This window comes from Fistularia commersonii, chromosome 29 (genome assembly GCF_037954325.1).
Source record: "Fistularia commersonii isolate RoL2024-O1a breed Wild chromosome 29, RoL_Fcom_v1.0, whole genome shotgun sequence".
NCBI lineage: Eukaryota > Metazoa > Chordata > Actinopteri > Syngnathiformes > Fistulariidae > Fistularia > Fistularia commersonii.
Genome location: NC_141312.1, coordinates 1,365,436 through 1,378,861, shown reverse-complemented (window position 1 = coordinate 1,378,861; position 13,426 = coordinate 1,365,436). Strand labels below are relative to the sequence as shown.

The window sequence follows — 13,426 nt, the reverse complement described above, 5'->3', positions numbered from 1 at the left end:
GCTAGTTCGCCAGAGCTAATGATTATTTGATCAGCGTGCGACCCGTCCGTGACCCAGTCGCTGCACGGCGAGATGAGTCAGTTAGGCGGCCATATCTGCACAGTCATGGGGACCAGCTGGTGCCCTGTGTTGTTTTAACCCGCCCTTCCCCCGACCCCCGAGGAAACGGCCTATCCATTTGGCTGACTGATGTGGCTTTAGCGTTATTAAATTGTGCTCCTTCCTCTTCCCCGCGGGGTCGGGCTCACTTGTTGACGTGAGGTTCGGGGAGGAGGAGGAGGAGGAGGGGGATCCGACCGAGATGCTTCATTGATGCTTCATTGTGGGGACCGCGCTCCTTTGTCCGCCTCGGTTTCACCACGAGTGTGTGAGGTGTGTGCACGAGAGAGAAGAAGCCGCCTGCAAAAAAAAAAAAAAAAAAAAAAAAAAAAAAAAAAACAGGTGAGATCCAATGTAAAGAGCACACTCAGCGTATTACGGCTTTTTGTCACGCGCCGAATCCATCGCGGCGGGGCTTATTGCCATGACAACTGCTTCTGCAGCATGGCAAAAGAGCAGGCAGACTGCAAAGGCGCTGATAACCGCGGCAGAAAGGAGGCTTTCCTTTGCATTCAGTCGCTAAGGCGCCTTAAAAACCCACCGCCGAGTCCCGAACCCGATCCTGGAATCGTCTCTTTTCACAAGTTACGAACACCTCAAGCAGGGCTTGTTCTCCAAAAGATAACCTCCTGCCGCTGCCAAAAAAAGCAACCGCTTATTTCTATTTTTTTTCTTTTCAGTGCGGCTCTTTGTTGAAGAAGTAAGAGAGGAAGGGGGAAAAAAAAAAGGTGGTTTGTAAGCCGGGTCACAGCCACGGGCGCTCGCTCGCTTCCTGCAGACGATTCAAGGACAAACGGCGAGAACGCGTGCGATTCAGGTGATCTGCAGAGCGACATTCAGAGGTCTTGATAAGAAAATTCGGCATCTGATAGCCATGCAGCCCGTGGAGGGAGGGCGTGTTGGAAAAAGCAGTAGGAATAGTCAGCAAAAAAAAAAAAAAAGCCCAATATGCTTAAAGAATGGAAAATGACTCCGGTGAATCTCCGGGCCCCACCCTTCCCCTACACAAACGCAATGTGCCGGCTTTTTGAGAGTGTGTGGGGGTGTTAAAGAGTGTTTGAGAGGGGGGAAAAACACAAAAACACATCAAGAGCGTGTTTTGAGAAAAAAAATAATAAAAAAATCACCAGCTAAAGCCTTGAAAAAGAGGAGCCTCTGAAAGCCACCCATGCAAATCCGGTGAATAAAAACATGGAAATGAATCATGACGAGGGTTTTTTTTAAAACCCCAAGCTCGCGTTGACTGCAAAAACTCACACACACACACACAAGCAAGGATGTGGTTTATCTGACAAGACCGGTCCACACCAGCTGGGCTCTCTTTGTGCCTGGGATGTGGTCGCCTAGCAACCGGTCCTAGCAGCTATTGCAACGGAATGGAAAGGAGGAGGATCGGCGCAGTCGAGTCAGGGAGGGGCAGCACTGCATCAATATTGCCTCCGCCGGATCACCTCCGCCGTGGCGGCGGCTCCGTCTACCTCCGCACACAAAGAGCTGCCGGTTTCGGGTTTAAAAGATGCAGAACGGAAATCCAGCGATGGGGAGAAATTACGATTATTAGCGGCAGGATGCGGAGATTATTCTAATTTTCGAATTAAAAACACCTGATGGCGGCGGACGGCGCCCCTGGGAGACGGCATTAAAATCAAATCCCCCTCCTCCTCCTCCTCCTTCAAGCCCCTGTGCCTTTTTTTTTAATATAGCAGGAGGAAAAAAAAAAAAAATGGAGGAAGTGCAAGGACTTGAGAAGCTCAGCTGGACATGATCAGCAGCCCATCTGCAATGAATAATGATACAGGAAAGTGTCCCCGCACCAGGATTACAACATAGAAGCGTATCAAAGGGAGCACCGGGGAACAGATGTCCGCCTCGGTCTGCGCGTGCTTCCACGTACGCCGACGACACGCCGTGTGAAACCGCGAGGCCCGAAGCTGCAGATGAGGAGAAAACAGCGATCTTATAGGAGAGACGGTGTCCGTGATCAACCCCTCGAGAAGAGCTCCAAAGTTCACCCGTGAATAAAACATCCGTCCGTCTACGTTTCGTCGGTGGGTTCAGAAAACACCGAGGTGGAGGAACTTCTGGACCAAGTCCTCGCCGACCCTCCCCTCCCCCTCCGGGAGGTGTATCTGGTGAAGGGAGCTCTCGGGTCACGGCCTACTATGTATTTTGGATAAAGCGAGAAAATGTTTTTCTTCTAATGAGCTCAAAAACCTGCGCCCACGGCCACAGGTCTTTATGCAAAACAAACAAAATAAAAATGCAATTTTCAGGGGGGGGTTTGAGTGGGGTGTCGTCTCTGTTGCACGTGCAAGAAAAGAACAGACTTTACTGCAGAGACACTGTGTGCAGACATGCTAATATCTCTGCACACACACACACACACACACACAATTTGCAATGAAGACAAAAACCTAAAGAGTTTTCCAGCCTAAACATGCGGAAGGTGCCGCCGCGCTTCGACTGACACGCCTTGCATCTATTTTTGGGGAAAATGAAAGTCTGGCCCCTCCGGAGATAGTGTGTGTGTGTGTGTGTGTGTTTTGTCTTTTTTGTTCTTATGCAGTTTGATAGAGAAGGAAGAATGTATTTATTTCCATCGTCATTAATGGAGAGAATGTCTGGAGTTAAAAGGGGACGTCAGAATTATGTGGAACCTTTAAACCTCGAGGTCACACACACACACACACACACTTCAGTCAAATGTACCAGACGTCCCACATGGCATTTATTAACTGACAAATAACTGCTCGCCAACACGTTGGCCATACATGGGTCTGAAGTGTCCCGCGCTCCAATTTATAGCTTTTCCTCTCATTCTTCGAGGCCGTGGAGGGGAGAGCGTCTTCCTCCTCGGCTGGAGGAGGACGCCGGGCCAAGAGGGGGGATCTTCGGGAACGAAAACGCAACCAAAAATGTACAAAAATGCTCTTTTTGTTTTGTTTTTTTTTTACCCCCTTGAATCCTCTCAGGGCGTCAGGTGTGAATGCGGCGCTAAAGCTTCATTAGCATACTTTTAGAAACCCATAATCCAACTTAAAGCTAACAAAAAAAAAAAAAAAAGGGAGTGTGGGACAGGAAAATCCTTTAAAAAAAGCGTTTAAAAATCAGATTTTTAAGCAAGAAAAACCCAAATGGCTGCCAGAGACAGCGCTAGTTGTGTTTTATGTTATTCTTTTCCATTTTGGTTCGGGGGGGGGAGGACGCCACTCTGGCCTCTTCCTGCGTCCCGCCGCCGTGGATCGGAGACTGATGGGCTCCTCCGCGGGGTCGTCTCGTGGGGACGGCGCTGCCCTGAATTCTGGCGGGGCTGAAAACAGCCCACGGATCCGGTTGCCGAGCGCCAAAGACGAGTCAAGGTCGCCGCGCGTCCCTCCTCCGTCTGTAGCTTATCAGGAGTACATTTTCAAGCGAATGCAAATCAAGCTTTAACCTTCAAAGGGGGGGGGAACCCATGCGGGGAATCCATATGTGCTTTGCGTGTCGACTCGGATTCAGGCGGGGCGATCAAAAACGAACCCACATTTAGCCACGTTTGCTTGAGCACTGGTTTAAAACCTCTTTTGACAAAGCGTGTAGTTGCAGTTAGCCTAGCGCCTAGCTATGCTACCGCAGGCTCACTCTTTTGAGGGACATCCCATGATGCACCTCTCATGTTCCTTCATTAGTGCACGATGGGAACATCTCCCGGGGGGCGTGGCTTCACCGCATCGTGTTAGCTATTAGCATGTAGCTGTCAGCGCGATCGGTATTACTCATAGATCGCTACCCGCAAACCTCCTCTGTCGACATCTCGCTTTTGCTATTTCTGCACCAACTGGTGGAGGCAGAAAGCCACCCACGCTGAGCTGGGATCCGTTCGAGGTTTCTGCATCGGCAAAAGGCGGCGCTTCCTCACTTGGAGTGCTTCGCTCCAGCGGAGGAGGCGAGGGGGCGATGTTTGGTTTCTGTAGTTCATCTTAAAGAGTGCGGTCCAGACCTGCTCTGCATGGAAAGTGTCCAGACACCCGGGTCGGGGATTTGGCGGCGTGTAAATAAAACCCGACTTGATGTAGAGTTCACAAGCGTCTGGTTGACACCGGTCGTGTTTGCTTATTGATTTTCTCGATTCGACCGACGCTCGGCGTCTGAAAACGACAAACCGATCCCTCATGTGTAAAACATGAGGCGTTCGAAGGGACCGGGACGACCCCGTTGTCGTAATACGAAGCAAAGTGATCACACACACACACACGACGCAGGGCTCGGCCTTTCGCGCACCATCGCTTGAGCTTTACAATACCGACGGCCTCGGAAATAGAACAGCCAAGACGGCGCAAAACGACCTTTACGAATTCTCATCATCCTTAAGTAAATAAATGGTAACGTGTGGCGGCGGGCCGTGGTTCTGATGGGATCCCTGAGTCTGGACCAGACCTTTTCCTTTTGTGCTGCTTTGCTTGCACTCTGCCGTCTTTCCGCGGTTCATAGACAGAACAAAGAGCTCCCGCTGAACTCATTTGCATGATGCACGTGATGAGTTTCTTTTTTTTTGGGGGGGATACGTGCATATTGAAAAGTCTGGGTCCTGGAAAAGACCGTAGCGCATCGAGCGCCATATTCACAACGCGCACACGTGTATCTCCTACCTGCTTGCCGTCAAGCGTGTAGATCCGCTTGACCACGCCGCTTTCCAGCTTGATGGCCTCCGTGATGTCGGTCAGCACCTGCTCGAAGGAGTGCGCCGTCTTCTTGTTGAGCAGGACGCGCACGGCCTTGCGCGGTTTGACGCCGCTGCGCATCACCGTCACCAGCTTGGGCCGGACAAAGTCCTTGCTCTCTCTGGGCTCGTTGGCGGCTTTGGCGGCCAAGGACTGTATGTTCTTCTGGCTGGCGGAGGCCTTTACATTCACGGACCAGTTGGGGTTGACGTTCTTCGTGTAGTCGACCTTCTTGTAGAAGTTCTCCGACGCGCAGACGTAGCTTTCTCCTAAGACAGCACATACCGGCAAGAAGTTAGTGCTCACCGAGCTGCTCCACAGTGACCCAATAATTCCAACTATCTCCAGACACACAATCCCGGGGAGGGAATGAAGAAATTATCACCGAGCTCGAATCTCGTCTCTCACTTGGACTAACGTAACCCATATAGCTTTAACTTTCCAAGATGTTTCTGGAACCCCCCGCCCCCAAACGCTGTCATAGGAGATCCTCTAAGCCCCACAAAAATCTAAAACCTCTTCATTTCCCAACTCGTAGCAGCAGAAGACTCTTACTTCTGGGGGGGAAATGGAAAATTTGAAGACAGGAAGCATACCCATGAATAACAACAACATTTAAAAACACAGTGTAAACTCAGCGCCTTCGTTTACACCCGAAAATAATACCAGCGATACCGTTTTATTGTACGACTATGAATTATGAAGTAGCTCCGACATGCATGTCTTTGTCTGGTGTTGAAGGGAGGAAAAAGAAAGAAAGAATGAGCTCAGCGTCAAGTTTGTCCCAGGAGAGCCCTGCAAAGATCGGACTAACATGGCATACGCTGGAAAAGAAAAAAAAATTCAGACAATCGTTCAAAGTCCCTTTGTGTTGCAGGTTCGGTTGAATTTCCGTTCCACCGTCCAACTCACTGGGTGTCTTGTAGCACCGCGCTGCTTCCAAGGGAGGCGCTAGTGAGATGTAATTTACTGCAATTTCCTTCGGGATTAATAAAGTTGTTCTTATTCTTATTCTTATTCTTATGTCCCTATGGCCAAGGATCAGTCCTACTTCCAACCCTTCACTGCAGAATGGAAGGTGGAAGCAGAAAAGCTCCGTGTTTCTATTAACGTTTGGGGCGGCGGCTGTGGAGGTTGGATGGAGGCGGGCTCGTTCATTCGTTCGTCATCCATCCCAGCTGGCATCGGGCGAAAGATTGGACGAATCACCTTCTCATCGTAGAGACATAACCGTTCGCTCTGTCATTTATAAATCTGGACAATTTAGGGTCTCCGATGAACCCCATGCACGTTTTTGGACGATCGGAGGAAACCGGAGGAACCCCAAGTGGACCAGGGGGAACCTCCGTCGGACTCCAGCTGAGGAGTGCTAACCGCTAACCGCAGCGAAACATGAACTCCGTTTCAGCAATCGAGCCAAAAGTCCATTTCTTCTTCGCCGTGATGAACCCGACTCCAGTTCCACGGCATGACAAGTCAAGCTTTAACCTTGCTGAGAATCCATATGTGCTTTGCATGTCGTTCACATCGACTGTGGCTCGGATTCAGACGAAGCGATCAAAACGAACCCCTCGTCCACAGACAGGACGTCTGACAAATCTCCAAATCTGTTTACGCATACGCTTAAAACCTCGTTGGGTTCTCGACAGGAGAACCCCCGGTTGGAATCCAACCAGGGACCTTCTTACTTTGAGGCGGGAACGCTAACCGCTAACCGCTAACAGCAGCCAGACCATAAACTCCATTTCAGCAACCGGGCGAAAAATCTATTTCTTCTTTGTCGTGATGAGCCCGACTCCATTTCCAGGAGCAGGATGGCAGCTCCTCGTGATCTCAACACATTTAGATGAAGACCAGAACCTTATTCTCCTGCTCATTCCCTTGTTTGATATCATTTCGGACGCACAAAATCACCTGTTTTCCATTACACATATGTAAATCAACGGTCATTAATGCGGTTAAAAATATCCGGCAGGCAGACTGCAGTTCTACTTTTTCCCCCCCAAAATGGCTGACCTGTCCTTGAATTCTCTAATCTCCCATTTTCACTTATCAACTGCCATCCGGGCCAGAAAATTGCGCCGCTCCTGCTCAGGCGCGGCACAGAAACAAAAAGGCGGCGGAGGGGAGGGGAAGGCGAGCCAGAGAAAGGAACATTTTGGCAAAAAGGGGGGAATCCAGAAGGCAACAATTAGGCCAAATGCGGGGAAATTAAGGGAAAGACAAAAGGCACAAAACAGATTACACAGTGCAGAAGAGATTGAGCAATTAATTCTATCCAGTACGAAGCGGCATAACGAAAAGCTCCCTGCCGCACAATGCTTACCGTGCACACCCCCGACATCACTGCGCTCGCCACACACACACACACACACACACACACACACACACACACACACACACACACACACACACACACACACACACACACACACACACACTATCTGCTCCGAGCAGCTCAAGCAGCACAGATGATCATCTCAATTCCAAAACGTTTAATCTGCGGTTTATCATCCATCTTCCAGCTCGCCCTGTGCGTTCCACCCCCATCCAAACCGGCCAAGAAACGGTTGATAAGGAAGAACCAAAAGGCCGCAAGGCGTCGCGGCGTTCCAGAAACGTGGCCCACGAAAAGGACATTTTTTGGATCGACCAAGTCGCTCCCGCGTGTAGCTTCCGATTCGTTCGCGAAAAAGCCAAAGCGGCGTGAAGAAAAACTTTTAATTGCTGGAAACGTCTATAAAAGGCTTCCAAATCCCACTCAGCCACTCCCACAATATTTCAAATGCTTATGTTCTCGGTGGGAGATCAGACGTCGAGCGCCAAGACGGCGGCGGCTCCTGATAGGGTGGACTATCCGACAGGAGGAGGAACTGATCGCCTTCCAAAGCGGCATCACGGTGCTGAATGTCGTTTGAGGGAATCAAAAACTCGTAAAGAGGGACAGTAATTGGGACTTTGACCTTTTGCGTCAGTGGACGCTGACGGTTTACTGATAAAACTTCAATCCAGATCCTGACTGGAGATGGAATTTGCATTTTATCGTCTTCAGTGGGATGAACATTATTCTGCAAATCCAGAAACACCCAAACCATGGATGGCTTGTTTAAGGCTCATGCTCAACATTTAATCCATCCATCCTCTGCGTTCATTTCCTGCGTAATCCTGTACGTTCTGTTCTCGGGGAGTTCGCGGATACGTAGCCAAAAGCACCAACAAAGAAGTCGTACCACGAGGAGTCATAGCGGTATGCTCAAGTTAGACCAGAGGAGAAGAAGAAGAAGACAACATGGCATCGGTCGAACCAGGGGGAGGAATATTCTGGCCACTAATGGCCGGATAGACCGTCGCCAATTACTCCACTGCCTCTTTTTTTTTTAGAGGATACATCTTCACCCTTTCCTCTACCGTCGCCATGTTTGTTATTGTCTGAATACGGGAACCTGGAGTGGCGGTATTGTTTAACAATCATCGTGACGTAAAGCATAACATGGAAGTAAGCAGGCAGTGGAAACGGACATACTGAATGATAAATTAGCCTTAAGGTGGAAAAATAAAGAACAAGTCTCGGCTTTTTTTTTTAGGCTGGACAAAGACATTCTTTGGATTCTCAAATTTATTCGACTGAAAATGTATGTTACTGCAAATGAACTGGAAGTTAAGAGCCCTTTGACCTTAAATGCAGAAAATACATTTTTACTTGAAATGCCTTCATAGCTTGAAAAAAAAAAGTAAACACAGTTGGGGAAAAAGTGGACCATGTCAATCACATCTCCCAAAGCAACCTCTTCAGATTATAAACCAATGTCACTGGAAGAGATTACAGGAGTCGAGACTGATCAGATCAACTTCTCATCTTGGGGAGCAACAAAAACGTCGCTGTAAATCTTCTTAGGATAGAAATGGGATCTTTGAACGCTGTGTGCGTTGTAATATTCATTCATTTTTAGTATCGCTCGTCTTGCCGGCAGGGTACAAGGGAGCTGGAGCCTTTCCAAGCTATCATTGCGCGAGAGTTGGGGTTCGCCCTTGACTGCTCGCCAGCCAATCACAGAGCAACATAGAGAAGCCTACAATTTACAATTCATCAACAATTTAGGGTTTCCAATGAACTCCTGGATGTGTAACCCAGAGGAGCCCCTAAAAAGAACATGGGGAGTCCACATAGAAAGGCCCCCTGTGGGAGTCCAACCAGGGTACCCTCTTTCTCTGAAGCAGAAAGGCTTACCACTGCGTACCAGCTTGTAGCGTCTAATTTATCTATGAAGGCAAAGGAGTTCATAGTAGCAACAGGTTCTTACCTTCCTCTAATTCATCCAAGGTGGAGATCTTGCGCGAGCCATCGATAGTGAAGATGAAGCGGACACCCTGTGGCAAGTTGATGTGGTCAGAGAGCGAGCGCGTGAGGTCAGCCAGCAGCGAGTCGAAGGTGCGGAATCGGTCGTTGGCCACGGCGTACACGATGCCCTTGAAGTAGCGATCCCCGTTGCGGTAGAAGCGCACCTTCTTGGCCTTCTTCTCGTTGGTGAGAGCTTGCAGAGTGCGAGTGCGGTAGAAGCTGCAGTGGGCGCTGTGGGTCGGGCTCGGAAGTCCATTCAAGCGTCCGCCCCGCGGGTTACGGGATGCCTTGTCTCGCTCGTCAAAATGTCCAAAATCTAGCTCCATGGCAACTGAAAGTTGTGATGGCTGTGGCAGATGTGTGGCGGTGGTGATGAGCTCTGGAGAGGAAACACGACCAGACAATGTTTTTAGGATATCATAAATCACAGAGTTGGCATTACGGCGTGAAGCCACAAAAAATATTTATCCATTTGAGTGGAAAAGAAATGCAAAGCGTCAGCTTTACTTGGCTAAACACCTTTAGCCAGCAGTCCGACTCTACTCTAGCTGCAGATTTTCACGAAGGCAATAAAAAGGGTCCAATTTTTGTAAATCGAAAGCAGGTGTGAAGACTTACGTCGGATAGAATTAGATCGCTTTCTGTCAAACGGGGACGACGCAACACGAGCTCCCCTCCGACATCAGCGGGAGCACCCTGAAGGCATCTACGTCCTCCGGGCGGACAGCGACTACCTCCCGCTGCTCTTCTTCATCTCTACGTGCCGTTTGGCCTTTGCCAATTTGTCGCGAAGGTATGGCCGTCTTTTGCGACAGACGCTCGCCTCTGTGCGCGACGTTTTGGCACGTCTTCCGAAGAATTACTGGCCATCTGTGCGTCTTTACACGCCTTACTAGATGTGTAACATAGATTCTAAAACGAGAAGAAAGTTCTCGCTCTTCACGGAGGATGTAGCGGGACGTGAGCTTAGCCCTGCCTCGAACGATTAGTGCGACTGGCAATAAAAGAAATAAAAACTAAAAGAGACTCCGCCGTTCCATGATAGGAGAAGAACCCTCGTGACTCTGGAAGACCATCTTGTCTGTAATAAAAGCACTGGACCAAGTGTGTCATCTGCTTGGGCGATCATGGTTTTTATCTGCACGTGACGAGTCTGAATGGACCCACTAAAAATGATCTCCGCCAAAAGAAAGGATCTCGGGCTCCGGACAAGCACGTCTTTGTTCGTGGCAGCGGTTGATAGTCCGTCGCCCCCAAACAGTGACACATCCTAACTACCGTGACTTGATTGTTGTAATACTTCTGGCAGTGTTTAAATCCCAAAATACATGCTATGAATTTGCCAGCAAGTACTTGGCGGGGGGTTGAAACGTAACACATGAGTGGGAGTACATCGGTTCCCTACATTCATAGGGATTCGATAGTAGCACCCTTGTTTTCCCCCTGAATTACAATTTTAGATTCTCTTTAACAAATATGGTAAATAGTCACTTATACGTCGAGCAAACAAAAAGGCAAACTGTGCCGTGGCGCGGACCGTCCGAGCGCCGCAGCGGCTTTGCCATTTGAAGCCGATCCGCCCACATGCTGAGCACAACTCGCCCTCTATCTCAAAAAACACCAAAAGCACCCATTGATACGCAGCTCTGCACCCACGCAAAAGACAGATTTATCTGTACCTGGTTTGGCTCTGTCCCTCGCATTCTAATCTCCGGTTTCTTTCCGAGTGTCCTTGAAACATCTCCACGCCATCCCCATATTCGGACAAAGATACAGGTACGTGTCCTGTACCTTGTGGTTTGCCATTCACAGAGCAACTTGGGTTTCAGACCTTCTGCCCAAGGACACTTCAGCACGCAGATAGGAGGGGCTGGAAGTCGAACTACCGACCCTTCCGATTGGAGGACCGCGTGCTCATTCTTTTTCCTCATGTGTGAATTCAGTACGAGCCCCTTTCCCTGCATGCCATTGTGGGAAGGGTTACTTGTATGCTTGAGTCATGCTGCCATGACACCACCCACCCCTGATGGATTTTAACCCTTATCATGCCACTGTGTCGGGTTTCTTCGGAGGTCCAAATGTCGGTTCATTGAAAAAGAGCGAGAGAACAGGGAAATAAATACCGTCCGGCACTAGAAGAGAAAATTTTATGCTAGGGGGCGTGGACGGCGGCACTCCAGGGATGTCAAGCTGCAGGAATATTTATACTTGTGGATTTAATCAATGCAGTAGGACACCTCTCAGACCAAATAAGCTCAGTCCGGTCTCCTTGGTAACATCAAATCAATGTGAAACCACTCGTTCACACACTTTCCCTTTCATTACGTGCCCTCCCCCCCCCTCAGACATTTTATTAAAAGTACACGAGGAAACTCATTGCCTTTCGGTCCAGATTTTCAAGCCGTGTTTCATGTCTGAGATGCGTGGTTACACACCGCTGCTGAGGTATAAAGGAACACTGCATCCCAGGAGAAGCACAACTAGAAATCACACTGAAGCTGCAGACTTTGGCTATGTGGCCGCACATACCGACACCCAGTATACAGTATTTACAGTATAAATTGACTTGCTCGCCCTTCACGTGCGGAGGAGTAAAAAAAAAAAAAAAAAAATTTTTTTTTTAACGCTGCATCACTATGAATCGGAAACCATTGTCATTTTCAGAAAGCTGATTTCAGATTTCCAACACTCCTCCGTTTGCCCGCCCGGGAGTGAAAATTAAAACGTTATTTCTAAATTGCTCTCCCACGCCTGAAACATTTGGTCCTTCCCAGTTCTGAAATCTCCCATTGTCTCCCATGTTTTACACCCTCCGATGCAGAGACAAACACGGCGCTTCATTGATCAGAATGACACCAAGAGTCCATTAAAATAAAATAGAGGACACACGCTGCCGCCACCCATGCACGTGGCCCCTCAACCCCCCGCTAACCCCTGGCTGCGCCGCTATCGGGGAGGGGGTTTATGACAGCCACGCTGACAGGGGTGTGGAACGGGAGCTCCTCTGCTGACAAAGACCAGGTTTGGAGCCCATCTGCTGCACTAATGGGCAGAGCTAACAGTGACCCTTCCCCAGCGGAGCAGTTAACTAGGACAGTCCATTGTCTCAACCACGGCTCCTGCCTTCAGGAGTGACATCACTATCCTGCCGCTCCCGCTGAGTCCAGAAAGTCCATCTCCCGAATAACAGAACTTGATATTTGTCGTTTGTAGATTTGAGGGGGGGGGGGGGGACAATCTTGAATTGGATGATTTGCACTGCGGTGAGATTTTCCCCTCAGGACCGCTGCAGACTTTGACCCACAGCTGGGAGAACAACCAGCACGGCAAAAAACGCATGCATTGTCCAGCAGAAGAAGCTCCTCTTGCAGCAGCTCTGCAGCTGCACCATAAGGCATCATTGGTATTTTTATGCTGGTTCCTAATTGAACCACACACACACACACACACACACACTATTAGGACCCTTCTTCCTCACACAGCTGACAAGTGAGCTACATCAAGCAACACAAAGGTAGTTTCAAGTCACATGAGGAAAAGGAATAAAAGAAAAGTTTAAGATACAACACTTCCAAGAGGAAGAGTGTGACCACATGCCGCCCCGGAAACGTGGGCTGGGTGTGCGCACACCTCCCAATCCACCTGCTCGCTCTCTCTCTCTCTCACACACACACACACACACACACACACACACACACACACACACACACACACACACACACACACACACACACACACACACACACACACACGAATGGGGAAAAAACCGGTGTGTTTTATTATCCAGTCAAATGAGCACAATGACATATCAACCTGTTCGCTGCAAGTCAAAAGTAATCCCATTTGACGTGACCTCCCGGATAATCCCACCCAGGGCGGACTCACCTGCGTCGCTGCTTGCGGAGTGAAGGGAAAGTGTGTGTGTGTATGTGTGTGTGTGTGTGTGGGTGTGTGTGTGCGGGGAGGGGGTGTGAGAGTGTGTGTCGATGCTGCAGGATAGCGGCACGCCGTCTCTCCCCTCGCCTTTGTCTGCCTCCGTCTGAGTGCCGAGCCGTTGCCTGCCTCTCCGGAGGAGCTACTGGGTCCTAAAGCCACCGCGGCTGGACCCGCCCACCGCCGAGCCGCGGTGCCGGAGGAGGAGCGCCGCCGCCGGGATGACATCAGCCCCGGACACCGGGACCCACACTGGGACCCACTCTCACACACAAAATTCGCGCAATGGAAGTCATTTCTTCACTTTGGGAGTTGATTGTTTAAAGTGGCAGACTGTGAATAAAAAAAACAAAAA

The 13,426-nt window shown here is 49.6% G+C and overlaps 1 protein-coding gene across 4 annotated transcripts in view; it reads right to left on the bottom strand.

Annotated features, from left to right (window-relative positions):
• Positions 1 to 13,197, bottom strand: part of LOC147216576 (neuronal migration protein doublecortin-like) — a 34,626-nt gene extending 21,429 nt beyond the window's left edge. For all 4 annotated transcript variants that reach the window (XM_086177427.1, XM_086177429.1, XM_086177428.1 and 1 more), the window contains exons 1-3: positions 13,024 to 13,197; positions 9,101 to 9,517; positions 4,728 to 5,068 (exon numbers count right to left, since the gene is read on the bottom strand). In XM_086177427.1, the coding sequence (XP_086033553.1) occupies positions 4,728 to 5,068; positions 9,101 to 9,464 (705 nt within the window). In that variant the 5' untranslated portion in view covers positions 9,465 to 9,517; positions 13,024 to 13,197. The remainder of the gene's footprint in view (positions 1 to 4,727; positions 5,069 to 9,100; positions 9,518 to 13,023) is intronic.
• Between the last annotated feature and the right edge of the window lie 229 nt (positions 13,198 to 13,426).